Below are 14,322 nucleotides of genomic sequence, written 5' to 3'. Positions count from 1 at the left end.
GTTATTTCGACCAGTTCCTTTCCCCTCCATCAGGCGCCCCGGCTCTCACCTACCTTCTTGTATATGAGGCTGAAGAGGGCGATGCGGATCTGCATGCCCAGGTGGTGCAGGCCGAAGAGGGCCGGCTGCAGCAGCAGGAAGCGCGCTACGAACAGCAGGCAGAGGCCCAGCGCCAGGTAGTAGCCCTGCTCGCGCTCCGGGGCGTGGAACGGGTCGAAGGACGCGATGATCCGACCCAGCAGCTGAGGCTGCACCGACTTGGAGGCCTCCTGGAAAACATGAGGTGAAGAGTGTGTGTGTGTGTGTGTGTGTGTGTGTGTGTGTGTGTGTGTGTGTGTGTGTGTGTGTGTGTGTGTGTGTGTGTGTGTGTGTGTGTGTGTGTGTGTGTGTGTGTGTGTGTGTGAGAGAGAAAGAGAGAGTGTGAGAAATACTTTATAAATCACATGTATTAACATCAGTGGTTCTCAAACCTATGAATGTCAAGGACCCCCAGATTGACCGTTATATTATAGCCCATTGTAAAAGCATTGTAACTGTAATTGTAATTTAACTCTGAGAGTGGAAACTGGAACCAAATTTGGTTCCATTTGTGCACTCTCTGAGTTACAGACCCATAAGGGTCCATTTGGTTCCTGGAACTCCCTCAAGGACCCCTGGGGATCCCCGGACCCCGCTTTGAGAACCACTGTATTGCATCCCTTTATTGATGCCGAGGCGGAATTCAAGCGTTTCTGTACCAAAGCTGTACCAAAAATACAAAAGGAGCATTGAAGACAGAAGGTCCCAAAAACAAACACAGTCCCTGTGTTTCATGTCCATTCTGTCCTTCTGATTCACACTACTGTATCAATAACCATGGGTCAATGGGTTTTCCTGATTCTGATTCCATTCCAAAACACTCCTTGGCCTAAATTCGCTTAATTCGGCCATAGACACTTGCCCAAATGTGCCCAAATGTGCTGACCTCATCACATTTGTGATGACGGCTATGGGCGTTTTTAGGCCAAGGAGTGTTTTTCGTGCAAAACTAATGCTTGGAATGGATTCAGAATCATGAAAACCCCCACTTCCAGACAGTGACATCATCGATGTGGAATCCAAGCTAATAGAAACTGCAGGCTTTCTATTCCTGAAAAGTTGCAATGTGATAATGGAAGCCATCGTTCTCACGATAATAAATAATATCACGATAATAAATAATATATAATAGGTTTCTGAACGCCCCACAGCCCGTTATGAGACACATACCAAGTATATATATATTTCTTTGCTATTTTATCATGAACATTAGTGAGGACCAATTATATATATATATATATATATATATAGGTTGAAAAGTGGTGAATGATCCTTTAATATACTGAAGGAATATGACAAGACCCCAGGAAGGACATTTTATTTAAAACGCCACTATTTACCTCAACCCCCTCCTTGCTTTGCTAAATGGGGCATTCCTGTAACCAGGGCAACCGCCCCCCACTGTAGCGGGGCTTACGTAACGTTATGGCTGCTGCCCTGTCAGCTCCCTCCCAGTTGGAGGAGCTCCATGTCACTGTGGGTGCAGATAGCGACACACTGGTGCGACATGCCTGGGGTGTATGTGCAACACGCCACGGTGGCTCGTATGGGCCCACTGCAGGGACGTGCAGAGAGTGTGTTAGAGGGGCAGGGGCTGAAATCCCCTATAAGAGGGCACTTTTGGACAAAAAATAGCGAAAATAGCAGATCTACAAGGTAGGTCTACTATTTTCGGGGCACAACCCAGCACTCTTTAGCTATAGTGGAGATGCGACGTATGCGACATGGATTTCTAAACAAAGTTGATCCAACGCAAAATACTGTGTTTCAAGTTCAGGAGACTTCTGTATACAAAAAAGCAATTCTCCTGAATGCTGCCTTCCTTCCGGAATGGCACGGAAAGGACAGGCAGTGGCATTTTGCATTTCTTTTACCGTGTAGTAAATGCTGCATTCGTGGGCTGGAGAGGGGCAGTTGTTTTACAGACGGGTAAAAGGGCAGGGGCCGAAGCACCCTTTTGATGCCTTATGTGTGCACGTCCCTGGCCCACTGCACCACTGTGGCAGCTCTGGTAATTCACGTAAGTGAATTATCAAGTACAGTACAGTATGGTCGTGTGTACAGTATGTACAGATGGGCCTGTCCAGGGAGTTTACTGTATAGTGTACATGTGAGGATTTCTAACCAGGAGAGAAACTAAACAACGTCACTCTGCACTGTACCTGCAGAATCCTAGAACTCTGTACATAATAAGTATCTCTCACCAGTGAGAAAGGGCATTTGAAAGACATCACTGCTTCCATGGGCTTATAAAAGACCTGCAAAGTGGCAGGTGAAAGGAATTGTTAACTAATTTGACAGGTGTCTGCCATTATAGTACTTTGTGTGTAATAAGACTACCGTGTTCAGTTAAGTATATGAAATGCCAACCTTTTTGTTTTGTCAAACATACTCATCACTAGATACTATAGTCAACAAAGAAATGTGGGTCAATTTGGACTAGGTTGCAAATATATGTCTTATGTTTGTAATAGATATTTTAGAATGCCAAATAGATTTCCCAAACATGTATTATACTGTATTTGTCAATCTCATTCAATACACTTTTCACAGCATCAATGTGCTAATTCTAACTCGACATGCAGCTGTCAATCTAACAGCTGACCTGACTTCTCCATGCTTACTATCACTCTGTCAGCCAAATGTGTACTTGTGTAACTATGTGTGTGTCGCCCTAATCTTTAGAATATATCCTTATATGACCATTTAGTATAGCATCTCCACCCATTTTGGGCGGGAACCCCTTTTGGTGTTAGCATTATGTTATGCTTTAGCTATTGAAAAATAGCAGATCTACAAGCTCATAGCGCGCCACCGAGTGGCGCGCTACGAGCTTGTAGGTTTGCTATTTTTGAAAAATCGAAGAACGACTGACATAGAAACATAGCTTTTTCAGAAAACTGTCAGGATGTAGAAGACATTTTTAGAATCTAATCTCAGGTCAAAAGAGTGGACTATAAGGACGGTCTGGGAACGGGGTTGGGAAGGCAGGTGCCCGGAGGGGCTTCCGGAACAGGTCAGGAGGCTTTAGATACTATACTAGATACTGCTCCATTTAGTATTGAAACATTGCCATGTTGATATTGACACTGTCACCATGAGGGCCTGTTTGTTGCCGGCTATGACTCCTGCCTCATGGCTCAACCAAACCCTCAAGACAACCATTGAAGCACGATGGTTTGATTCTTGTTTGTTGAGGTATAAAACTAAATCTCTTGTGGCATTACTTATTTTTTTTTTATGAAACCTGAAACGTAAACCTGGACTGGCAATTGAAACAACCCTGACATAGAAAATGTCAGGGTTGAGGAAAAACACTTGATTGAATTGATCAATTTCATACTGCGAGTGTGAAGACATGGAAAAGCAGATCAAAGGTTTTGATATGATCTTTTACTGGTATATTTTTCACAATAAACATTGAACATATATGTGTTTTTTGACAAACACTATTAATCACAGTTTTTTATTTGTGGACACACCGGAATTGTATTCATGTACCGGTATTTAAAATGTAATAAACAACATTTCTGAGAATTAAGATGTTAGAGCTGTGCAGCAGCACCGTATAGAAGAAGTTGTAATAACAGTGGTAACACCTTCTTTCCACACCGCCATTTTTGGCATAGTCCCCCCAAACTGTACACTCACATCTCCGCAAGCAAATGCCTTGGCATTTGCATCCCTATTAGCCCGTAGACTAATCCTCCTCAATTGGAAGTCGGATAAGGCACCTTCCTTTCAACAATGGCTGAAAGAAGTTCTATCATTCCTGCCTCTGGAGAAGCTCAGGTATAAAGTGGACAGAGCCCAAAAAAACTTTGTCCTGGCTTGGAGTGCCTTTGTGGAGTTTGTTGAGGACTTTCCATTTCAGTGAACTGTAATCCGGACTGTGTCCGACTGTCCCTGTCTTGACTCTTTTTGATCTATGATTGTCCGCTGCTTTGTCCCACCACTTTGTTTTTGTTTTTGTTTTTGTTTTGTTTTTAGCTTAGGGGGGGAGGGGGGGGGGGGTGTATATGTTTGTGTGTTTTGTGTTTTCTTGCATACATGTGTATTGTCATGTGAAGAAATGTAAAAATAAAGTTTACAAAGAAGAAGTTGTAATGACAACGGAGCTAAAAGAAACTACGAAAATGAATACACACAGGATTTAAGTAAGGCAATACAAGATAATACAAGAGACAAGACAAGAGACAAGACAAGAGTCTAAAAGCTTGCTAGCAGCCGCTGAAAGCAATGCCACACCGATGGCAAAAAAGAAAAAAAAGATAAAAACGCTCTTTGGACGTTTGCAATTGACAGAAGAAAGTATATAGCGCTTAAGTGTTTTAGTGCGGTCGTATCTGATACTTCCGTGACCACGGAGAGCAAAGGTCCGTTTCTCAGTGTATTCATCATCTATGAAGGTTACAAAACGAATTGAGCCCCCATGTACCTCGCAAAAATGCGGGGGAAATTCCTGTTAAAGGACCACTTCACCACTTTCAACCATCTTCATATAATAGGTCCTCACTAATAATCATGATAAAATGGGACGATCTTTTTCCTACTCAGTCTGTGTCTCATAGGAGGGCTGTGGGCAGTTTAGAAACCGCCTTCCAGTGACATCATCATTAGGCAGATTTTTTTTTTAACGAGATTTCTTTACAAAAATGTTTAGATTTTCATTATCGTGAGAACGATGGCTTCCATTTTCGCATTGCAACTTTTCAGGACTAGAAAGCCTGCAGTTTCTATTAGCTTGTATTCCCCATCGATTATGTCCCTGGAAGATGGTTTCTGAACTGCCCACAGCCCTCCTATGAGACACAGACCGAGTAGAAAAAATTGCACCATTTTTTCATGATTATTAGTGAGGACCTATTATATGAAGATAGGTTGAAAAGTGGTGAAGTGGTCCTTTAAGGCACAATAAGGAAACAATAACCAATGGACCGCTACCAGGGGAGAAACAAAAAGAAACGTACCCCAAAGTAAAGGAGGACTCCGAAGAAGACGAAGGGCCACAGGAAGCAGCGGGAGAGTGCTCGCATCAGCCGGGGCTTGGTCTTAGCCGACGCCACCTCGCGGTCCCATTCTCTAAACAGAGGAGACAGAATCCGTTAGTTTATATCAGCAGAGCACCCATTACAATTTAGGCATTTAGCAGATCATGCTCTTAACCCATTTTGACCTGAGATCCGATTCTAAAAATGTCTTCTACATCCTGACAGTTTTCTGAAAAAGCTATGTTTCTATGTCAGTCGTTCTTCGATTTTTCAGAAATAGCAGACCTAAAAGCTCGTAGCGCGCCACTCGGTGGCGCGCTATGAGCTTGTAGATCTGCTATTTTTCAATAGCTAAAGCATAACATAATGCTAACACCAAAAGGGGTTAATCTAGAGCGATTTACAGTAAGCATAGGACAACACAAGGTAATACATTTGGATGCATAGAAAACTGAAATAGTCATCTACGATCATAAGTAAAGTAAGAACCTATCATCAGTCAAACAGTATAATATCCAAAGAAAATCAATGATCTCTACATTGGAACTATAAACAATATAGGATGCCAGGTCAATAATGGCTTGGCATCTGTCTGCACTATGCTATATATAAATTAATTTGTGTCCCTTTGCATAAGCCTGCAAGGTTGTTGAGGCTATAGGGAAAGTGCTACGGCAAGTGCTACAGGCTAAGGTGGAGATTACGCCTGAAGATTGGCAGTGAGTCTGCATTAGACATAGAATACAGTAAACAAGACGATCATCAACACTGCAGGTTCAACATTTGCACTCGTGTTTCATGTTTACATGTTGCTTTTATCTACAATACTGTTGACTTAACAATGAGCACAATGGCAGGACAAGATTAGATTCCTCGATCGCCAAGTGCCAACATTAACCCATTTTTCCGGGAACCCCCTTTGGTGTTTTAAAGCATTATGTTATGCTTTGGCTATTGAAAAATAGCAGATCTACAAGCTCATAGCGCGGCACCGAGTGCCGCGCTACGAGCTTGTAGGTCTGCTATTTTTGAAAAATCGTGAAAATGTGGCGCAAATCTTTGAATATATTCTTTCAGAGCGAACTCAAATCTTTGCTTCTGGGGGGTCTCTGGAACAACATATTTTCAGATGGGGGTCGGCGGCCAAATACATATCATTTTTGGGGTCCTTGACATGAAATATTGAGCACCACTGATACAGAAACATGAGGTATTTCAGAAAACTGTCAGGATTTAGAAGAAATTTTTTTAAATTTCGACGTCAGGCCTAAATGGGTTAACAATCAAACAGTAGCAAGTATAGCAACGCAAGGAGCCAGAGCCCAGAACTGTCAAATAAATCTGCAGTATCCCTCACGATCCATGTGTACCTAAAAAATAAGTGAAGCTGGAGACAGAAGTTACTGTCTTCTTTCTCTCCCCCCAAACATAAAACAGGACAATAATTAATGTTCAACGCGAGCAGTGAAGGAAGCTGCAACAGCAGCATTTGAATGAGTGCCAGTCGGTAAACAGTCAGAGTAAAGCGAGCCCATTGTTACGGTTTAGGTCATTTATAACCTGGGAGATTCAGCTGACTGGTCCAACACCGTGTGGACAGCAGCTATAGGGACCTTCAGCCACGATGGGAACGGCTGGGGAGAGGGAGTCAGCGTGAGAGTGAGTGATAGGAAGTAAAAATATGGTTGTGTGAACAAGGAGAGGGGGGGGGGGCAAAATAAAGGGAGAGAGCAAAGCGGAGAGAGAAAATACATATAATGGATGAAGAAAAGAAATAAAATGGAGACGGATAAAGAAAAGAGAAAAATCAGAAGGTGTGTGTGTGTGTGTGTGTGTGTGTGTGTGTGTGTGTGCGTGCGTGCGTGCGTGCGTGCGTGCGTGCGTGCGTGCGCGCGCGCGTGTGTGTGTGTGTGTGTGTGTGCATTTTGTGTATCTGCGAGACAGAGAGAACAAGCCAGAGAGACTAAAACGGTAGATGGCTGACTAAATCCCCCGATTCCGGTAAAGTTCAAATTCCCAGCAGCCCTCTGTGTTGTTTGCGCAATCAAAATAAATCAAAATAACACCACACGCCATGCAGTGCCGGTGCCCCCCGCTCATTCATCACCATGTGGGCATCGGGCCCTCCTCAAAAGGTCAACTTTTAACGCCCATTCACAGGACTGTTGGCACTCCTAGGCCGTGACGTGGCCCCCCAGCTCAGCCTAATGAGGGCCCCCAGCAGCAAAGAGCCTGCATGGGGGCACCGCTGTGTTTGCGTTGTTCCAGGGGCAAAAACACAGTTGGCATTTAACGGGTGGCCAGAAAGCTTTCACTTCTGTTTTTTCCCCACCCGAAGGACAATAAGAAGAAGAGAAAAAAAAAGAAACCTTCAAAGGTGTGACATTTACCCAATACTAAAAGAAGGAACGGGGGTGCATGGAAAGAGAAATGGGGGGATTTAAAGCCAGACAAAAGAGAGAGAAGGGTATAGGCGGAAAAGAGAGACAAACAGAGAGGGAAAGAAAGAGAGGAGACAAAGAGAGGGAGAGAGAAGAGAAGAGGATGTCAGCAGCTTGGCGTTTCCAGGAATTACATTTTGGGCACAGGCAAGAATTACTTTTTGGACAGGCAAGATGTGTTAATTGTCGTCTCCCCGCGCACAATCGTAGCACTAAAGGTTTTCAAAGAGATATACCTGCCAGACGAGTAGTATACAAAGGCTGAAAGGCTGGCATTTACATTCCAATGGGTGATTGAGGGTACACTAATAGTTCTCATGTCTTGTTTTTGTCCGCTTTTTTTTTTTCATTGTATGGAATTTGGCCAGGCCAGAAATGGATTTGGACAGGCGGACGGACGCCTGCCCTCGCCTTATTGTAGATACGCCTCTGGATGTCAGTGAGAAAAGCAAGAGAGGGAGACCAGGTGGGTGAGAGAAAAACAAAGCGAGAGAGAGAGAGAGAGAGAGAGAGAGAGAGAGAGAGAGAGAGAGAGAGAGAGAGAGAAACAGAAAGTCAACAGACAGATAAACAGAGAGGGAGTGTGTGTGAGAGAGAGGGAGTCAGACAGACAGACAGGCTAAGCATGTCCCCCATATAGTTGCCTTGGGTGTTTGTTTGGGCCACACAGACCTGGGTTAAGTCCGGCCACCTTTAAATGCCATCCCATATTTTAGGTGAAGAGTTGTGTGTTACATGGCTGATCGGTAGCGCTGCTACAGTAAATACACCGAAAGGGCAGCGACTCGATATCTGCACAGCACAATCCAGACATGTTCATGTACAGTAACTAACTTGTATAAAAATGTCTTCTACATCCTGACAGTTTTCTGAAAAAGCTATGTTTCTATGTCAGTCGTTCTTCGATTTTTCAAAAATAGCAGACCTACAAGCTCGTAGCGCGCCACTCGGTGGCGCGCTATGAGCTTGTAGATCTGCTATTTTTCAATAGCTAAAGCATAACATAATGCTAACACCAAAAGGGGTTCCCGCCCAAAATGGGTTAATTAGACCTGAGGACGATTCTACAAATGCCTTCTAAATCATGACAGTTTTCTGAAAAACCCTATGTTTCTATGTCAGCTGGTCCTTGACATTTTCATGTCAAGGACCCCCAAAAATATATGTATTTGGCCGCCGACCCCCATACGAAAAGATGTTGTTCCAGACAGTGACCTCCCAAGAAGCAAAGATTTGAGTTAAAAACGTTCGCTCTGAAAGAATATATATGTGTGTAAGATGTGGTTTTAGATATTTTAGATTTTTAGCAGTGAGCCCAGTGTCTCTGATGTCATGGACACTGGGCTCACTTACTTCCTGGACTACAGGTTGTCTCAGTAAGACAGCCCTCCCCCTATCCACAAGGAGGAGCAGTGCACCAAAGCATTATGGGAATTGTAGTCCAGGAAGGAAGTGAGCCCAGTGTCGATGACATCAAAGACACTATAGGCTCACTACTCAAATCTAAAATATCTAAAACCACACATTACACACATAAAGACCCCCAGGAAAGTGTTCTAAATCTTCTAAATGTCATTAACATTAACAGTTAAGTGTCCCTCTAGCTCTCAGAGAGCCAACTTTATAACACTAATGGTTTCACTGTGTACTATTAACACTGTAAACTTAAAGGCTGTCCGTAAACTGTACAATTGTACAATTGTATTTGCACTGTACTTGTAAACCGAATTATTAAAATGTCATTGTAGATTATGTGATATACAGTTTAACAGCACAATACGATACAGTTATATGACTCATTCAGTCATTTTCTGAACTACATACAGTACATGATGACGGTGCATACATGTAGTTTCATAACCAGGCAGTGACACATTGTGTTTGATTATCTTATAGCAGTGGGTTTTCAACCCTTTTCATATTATATTATCCATTATTTATTCTTCTGCATTTGAGCAACAGACCACCATTTGTGACCAGATTTGACTGAGAGACTGCCATCGCGCAAATTCCAGCTTTTCACCAGAGGAGAAAAACTTTATTTTTATTCCCAAAATGAGTTTATAACACAGGCAGACTCTGCACATACTAGAGCATGTCTGAAATAAATGTCAGAGCTGAAATCGACATGTAAATATGAAATAAATGCTAAAACATGCTAGGTGTAATGTTAGAGACCACAGAAGTGAACCTTTCAAGTCTGTTTTCTCAACTCACTGTTTTCTGCAAGACATTACTCTATAAGCCATATTTCCAAAACTGGTGGGTGAAACTGAACAACCAATATGTCAATTTGAAGCTATGATTCCCTGCTTTCATATGAAAAAATCAATGGCAGTCCCTCAGTCAAATTTAGTCACATTTGATGAGATTTGGCCTCTCAAGACCCAAAACTAAATAACTTTTTGTTATCGTTGGATATGATTTTGCCCACAATTCCATGCTGTATTGATGTTGGTACAAAAGGCGAGATAACAGGCAAATAACAATTTTACATTCTCTAATGTAGACTTCTTGTAAATTAAGTCATGCAGATGTTTAACAGTAATGTAACTCTTGAGAGCGTAAAATGAAACCAAATGGACCCATATACATACATTTGGTTTCATTTTACGCTCTCAAGAGTTAAAGATCTAAGGGTCCATTTGGTTACCAACTCTCCGTCATTTACAGTAGCTGGGGAGCACCTGGAACCCCCTTCAGGGACCACTGGTTGAAAACCACTGTCTTACAGGAACCCTGCATTCATCTCTTTTTACACAATACTAGCTAATCACAAATCACATGAAGCAGAATTAGCAATAGCAGCCTGAGGCACGTGACCAAAAGTGTCTACCAGGTGTGCACATTTTAAACACGACTACTGATTACTGAAGGACACTGCATGTAGCAGAGAGAAGGGGATAAGGAGAGGACAGATCTACATCACTTTCTTGCCCAGACCAGCCCACCACAACCAGCGTGCAGATAGCCAAAACTCTACCGCCCGCTTCGTCGAGGCACACACAAACAAACAAAGCCCTGATACCACCACTTTTCAGAACAACATAAATGATACAAACCAACAGACAACTACACAACCCTTTGTTGCTCTCACAAGAATTCTGGCAAAATGATAGAAGAGGGTTTATTTGTCACTCACTTTGCCTGCCTGCCTGCCTGCCTGGAGAAACTCATATCTCATATCATAACTTGAGCGGCCCCCTACGGTCGCGGCCCACCGGTAATATGACCGGTACGTCCTATGGCCAGTCCCCCCCTGTTCTTGGTCCAATTCCAGCTTTACTTGCAGATTCCAGCTTTACTTGCAGATCATTGCAGCGTTTGTCGGGTACTATCTCTGAGAGTCAAACCGTAGCTGAAAGTCTGATGGAATTCATTGAAGAAACGTACTCTGACTGTGCGCTCTAGTTAATTCAATAAATCATTGTTATATAGTGTGCACTTCATGGGAAAAACAAGACATCAGAAAACAAGGTCAGTGTGATGTGTCTTCTTTTATTTCCCTGAGCCAGTGAATTGTTTATTTATAAGATAGCACACACAGGCTCTCATTGACTTCAATGCATTCCATTGAACTTCCAGCTCCAGTTTTTAGAACGTCTCTCACCTCATTTACATATAATGCCACTGTTGCCACATCTTACCGCAAAGCTATATGCAACACCATTTTAAGCGTATGCATCAAATTGGTATAGACTATAGAGGATATATGACATCATCATCATACCCATAAGTTATGCCTACTGAGTGGCAAAAAACTACTTTCTGGCCTTGACAGCCCATACATCCAAACAGAAAAGTCCTAATATGATTGCATTAAATGACTTTAAACAACATTGAATTCACTTTGTCACTCACACCGGGGCTCCACCGGACGCGGTGCGTCTCCGTCGTGTGCGTCAAAAAACGAACCGGGGCAATTTTAATGCAGTCACGCAACGCAACGCAACGCCGACGCGCCCGGTGGAGCCCCGGTGTCCCTTTGCCACTCGATTTGCCACTCGATCTGCCATTCACTTTATGCATGCGCATTGCATACCCTCACCTCTATTCAAATATGCCACTCACCAGAAGTGTTTTTCCATTAAAAGCACCATCGAAATCACAGGCCACACCATGTTATACTGACGCGCTTAAAACATTCTGATGTGTGGCCCCGGGCCGCCCCTAGGCGGCTGCAGTGCTAGCCTGACAGCGTGTCGCGGGTTCGAATTCCGATCCCGGTGACCTTTGCTGCATGTCAGTCACTCCCCATCTCTCTCTCTCTCCCCATTTCCTGTCAGTCTACTGTCCTATCGATAAAGCCCCGAAACAAATCAAAAAGGTGTGTGGGGGGAGAATTCACAATAACTGGAGCGGCCGTACAATAACTGAACTGAGAATCAGAAGCTCCCCGCCGGTTTGACCCACGTACGGCCAGCCGGTCTGTGTCCAAGTGCCCCAAAAAAGACACTATCTAATTCTAATTCCCGGGGCGAAATTTCAGGTTACATGTGCATGACGTGCAAAGGCAGAGGGATAAAACATATACCCCTAATAGTGGTGGGGAAAAGTACTCAAATGTTGTACTTAACCCATTTTGACCTGAGATCAGATTCTAAAAATGTCTTCTACATCCGGACAGTTTTCTGAAAAAGCTATGTTTCTATGTCAGCCGTTCTTTTTCGATTTTTTCAAAAATAGCAGACCTACAAGCTCATAGCGCGCCACTCGGTGGCGCGCTACGAGCTTGTAGGTCTGCTATTTTTCAATAGCTAAAGCATAACATAATGCTAACACCAAAAGGGTAAAAGTAAAAGTGTTAATACTGCAAATGTAGATGTACTACAGTGTGTAGTACTACTACTAGATGTGCAAGTAGAAGTTCCGTATTCAAAATGTGCTCAAGTAAAAGTACAAAAGTAGGCTATCGGCATCAAAATGTACTTAAGTACTATAGAAAGTACTCACTATGTAGAATGTCCCATTTCAAGTTTTCAAATGTATGAAAATATTTTGAAAATAGCAGATCTACAAGCTCACAATGTGTCGCATCGCAACGCATTGTGAGCTTGTAGATCGGCTATTTTCTAATGGCAGAAAGGTAATAGGGCCGAAGTGTTTATTGTATGTTTTGTAATAATAATCAAAGTAACTAGTAACTAGAGTTTTCAAATAAATGTAGTGGAGTAAAAGTACAATATTTGCCTCTGAGAGATTGGAGATTGGAAATACTCAAGTACAAATACCTCAAAATTGGTAAATTAAGTAGGACTACAATTCCCATTCTGGGCGGGAACCCCTTTTGGTGTTTTAAGCATTACGTTATACTTTAGCTATTGAAAAATAGTAGATCTACAAGCTTGTAGGTCTGCTATTTTTGAAAAGTCGTGAAAATGTGGCGCAAATCTTTGAATATATTCTTTCAGAGGGAACATTTTTAACTAAAATCTTTGCTTCTGGGGGCGTCCCTGGAACAACATATTTTCAGATGGGGGTCGGCGGCCAAATACATATATATTTTTGGGAGTCTTTGACATGAAAATGTCTGACATAGAAAGTTAGGATTTTTGTAGAATCTGGTCTCAGGTCTAAATGGGTTAAGTAAATGTACTTAGTTACTTTCCACCACTGATTATTAACTGGCCTATACACACCTTTCTAGTCTCTCTGAGAGGTTGTCTGCGAGGTCAAAGGAGGGAGCCTTGTAGACATCAGCGAGTTCTAACTTCTTGGTGAAGCCCTTCCGGAGCAGTGGCGACGTCCACCTGAAGAGAAAACATACAAACATATTCATGGGATTGATATTCAAATACTTACAGTATCTGACCAACTGTATAGAAGACTTCTTACTACACAGAGGAAAATTATCACTTCAGGATTTTACAGTTATAGGCGCGTGGATTGGAAGCAGTAACAATCATACAACATTTGGTCAAATCTGGATTTCTGTAGGCCTATTGCAGACAATAAGGGATATGGTGGACTTCTCATGAGCCTGGTCTGCTAGGTTTTCAGTACTGTATGTACAGACTGTGAATAACATTTTCATTTTTCAATCAAATAAATCAACTTAAATGGCTGCAGGTTTCTGATTAGAAAGCTACAAAACTCTAAGTGAAGGCTGGGACCATGCCATGGCCACATATTGGCAGTCCGTCCATAGCTGTTCTTGTTTTCAAAATGCTGCATAATTTGTACCCAGTAGCCTAAAATAAGACAAGAGTTTATGTTCCACAAAGCCCACTTCACCCCTATGATAACCTGTATCATTCTGCAGCGCAGACCACTGTTAACTTCCGTGTTTTTTTTGTTTTGTTGAGTTGTTAACTTGTTTTTACCTTGACCGTAGTGACGTGTCTCCTATTTTGCACAACGACGCATGGCTTGTTTTGTTTTAACTATACACAGAAGACGTCGGTGACCGTTTATAAAGAAAGATATAATTATGTGGGACAATCAGCCTCAATTTGAGTCACAGAGTGACAGTCACTCACAGCTCTGTATTATTGTAGCCTATAGCTTCCTTTGGAAGCAAAACAGGACAAGGATAGTCTTTGGAATTGACGGTCCTTTAATATTACGCCTTGTGCGCCTGGAAATCCTCCTGTAGCCTCTTTGGGCCTATAGTCTAAAAAAACAACCCGTGCCAGTGCAACCTGCACGTTGTCCTCAAACAACCTCATCATCATCATTATATTAAAACTATTGCCCAATGCCAACCAACCCCCCAATTCATAGAGTAGTCAGTATAGCTAATAATTTGATATTTCTTACCAGAAGAAATACTTGGAAAGGAAGTTCGCATCTTCCACTGGTGACTTCTGCAT

At 42.6% G+C, this 14,322-nt stretch overlaps 1 protein-coding gene across 1 annotated transcript in view; it reads right to left on the bottom strand.

Moving 5' to 3' along the window:
- Nucleotides 1-14,322, bottom strand: part of cftr (CF transmembrane conductance regulator) — a gene marked incomplete at its 5' end in the record, with an annotated part of 76,875 nt that extends 62,553 nt beyond the window's left edge. The window contains 4 exons of the mRNA XM_079501883.1: nt 54-269; nt 5,049-5,160; nt 13,150-13,260; nt 14,270-14,322. Of these exons, the coding sequence (XP_079358009.1) occupies nt 54-269; nt 5,049-5,160; nt 13,150-13,260; nt 14,270-14,322 (492 nt within the window). The remainder of the gene's footprint in view (nt 1-53; nt 270-5,048; nt 5,161-13,149; nt 13,261-14,269) is intronic.

The sequence above is a fragment of the Electrona antarctica genome (assembly GCF_951216825.1).
Source record: "Electrona antarctica genome assembly, chromosome: 5".
NCBI lineage: Eukaryota > Metazoa > Chordata > Actinopteri > Myctophiformes > Myctophidae > Electrona > Electrona antarctica.
Note: the sequence above shows the minus strand (reverse complement) of the source record. Positions and strands in the feature narration are given on the sequence as shown.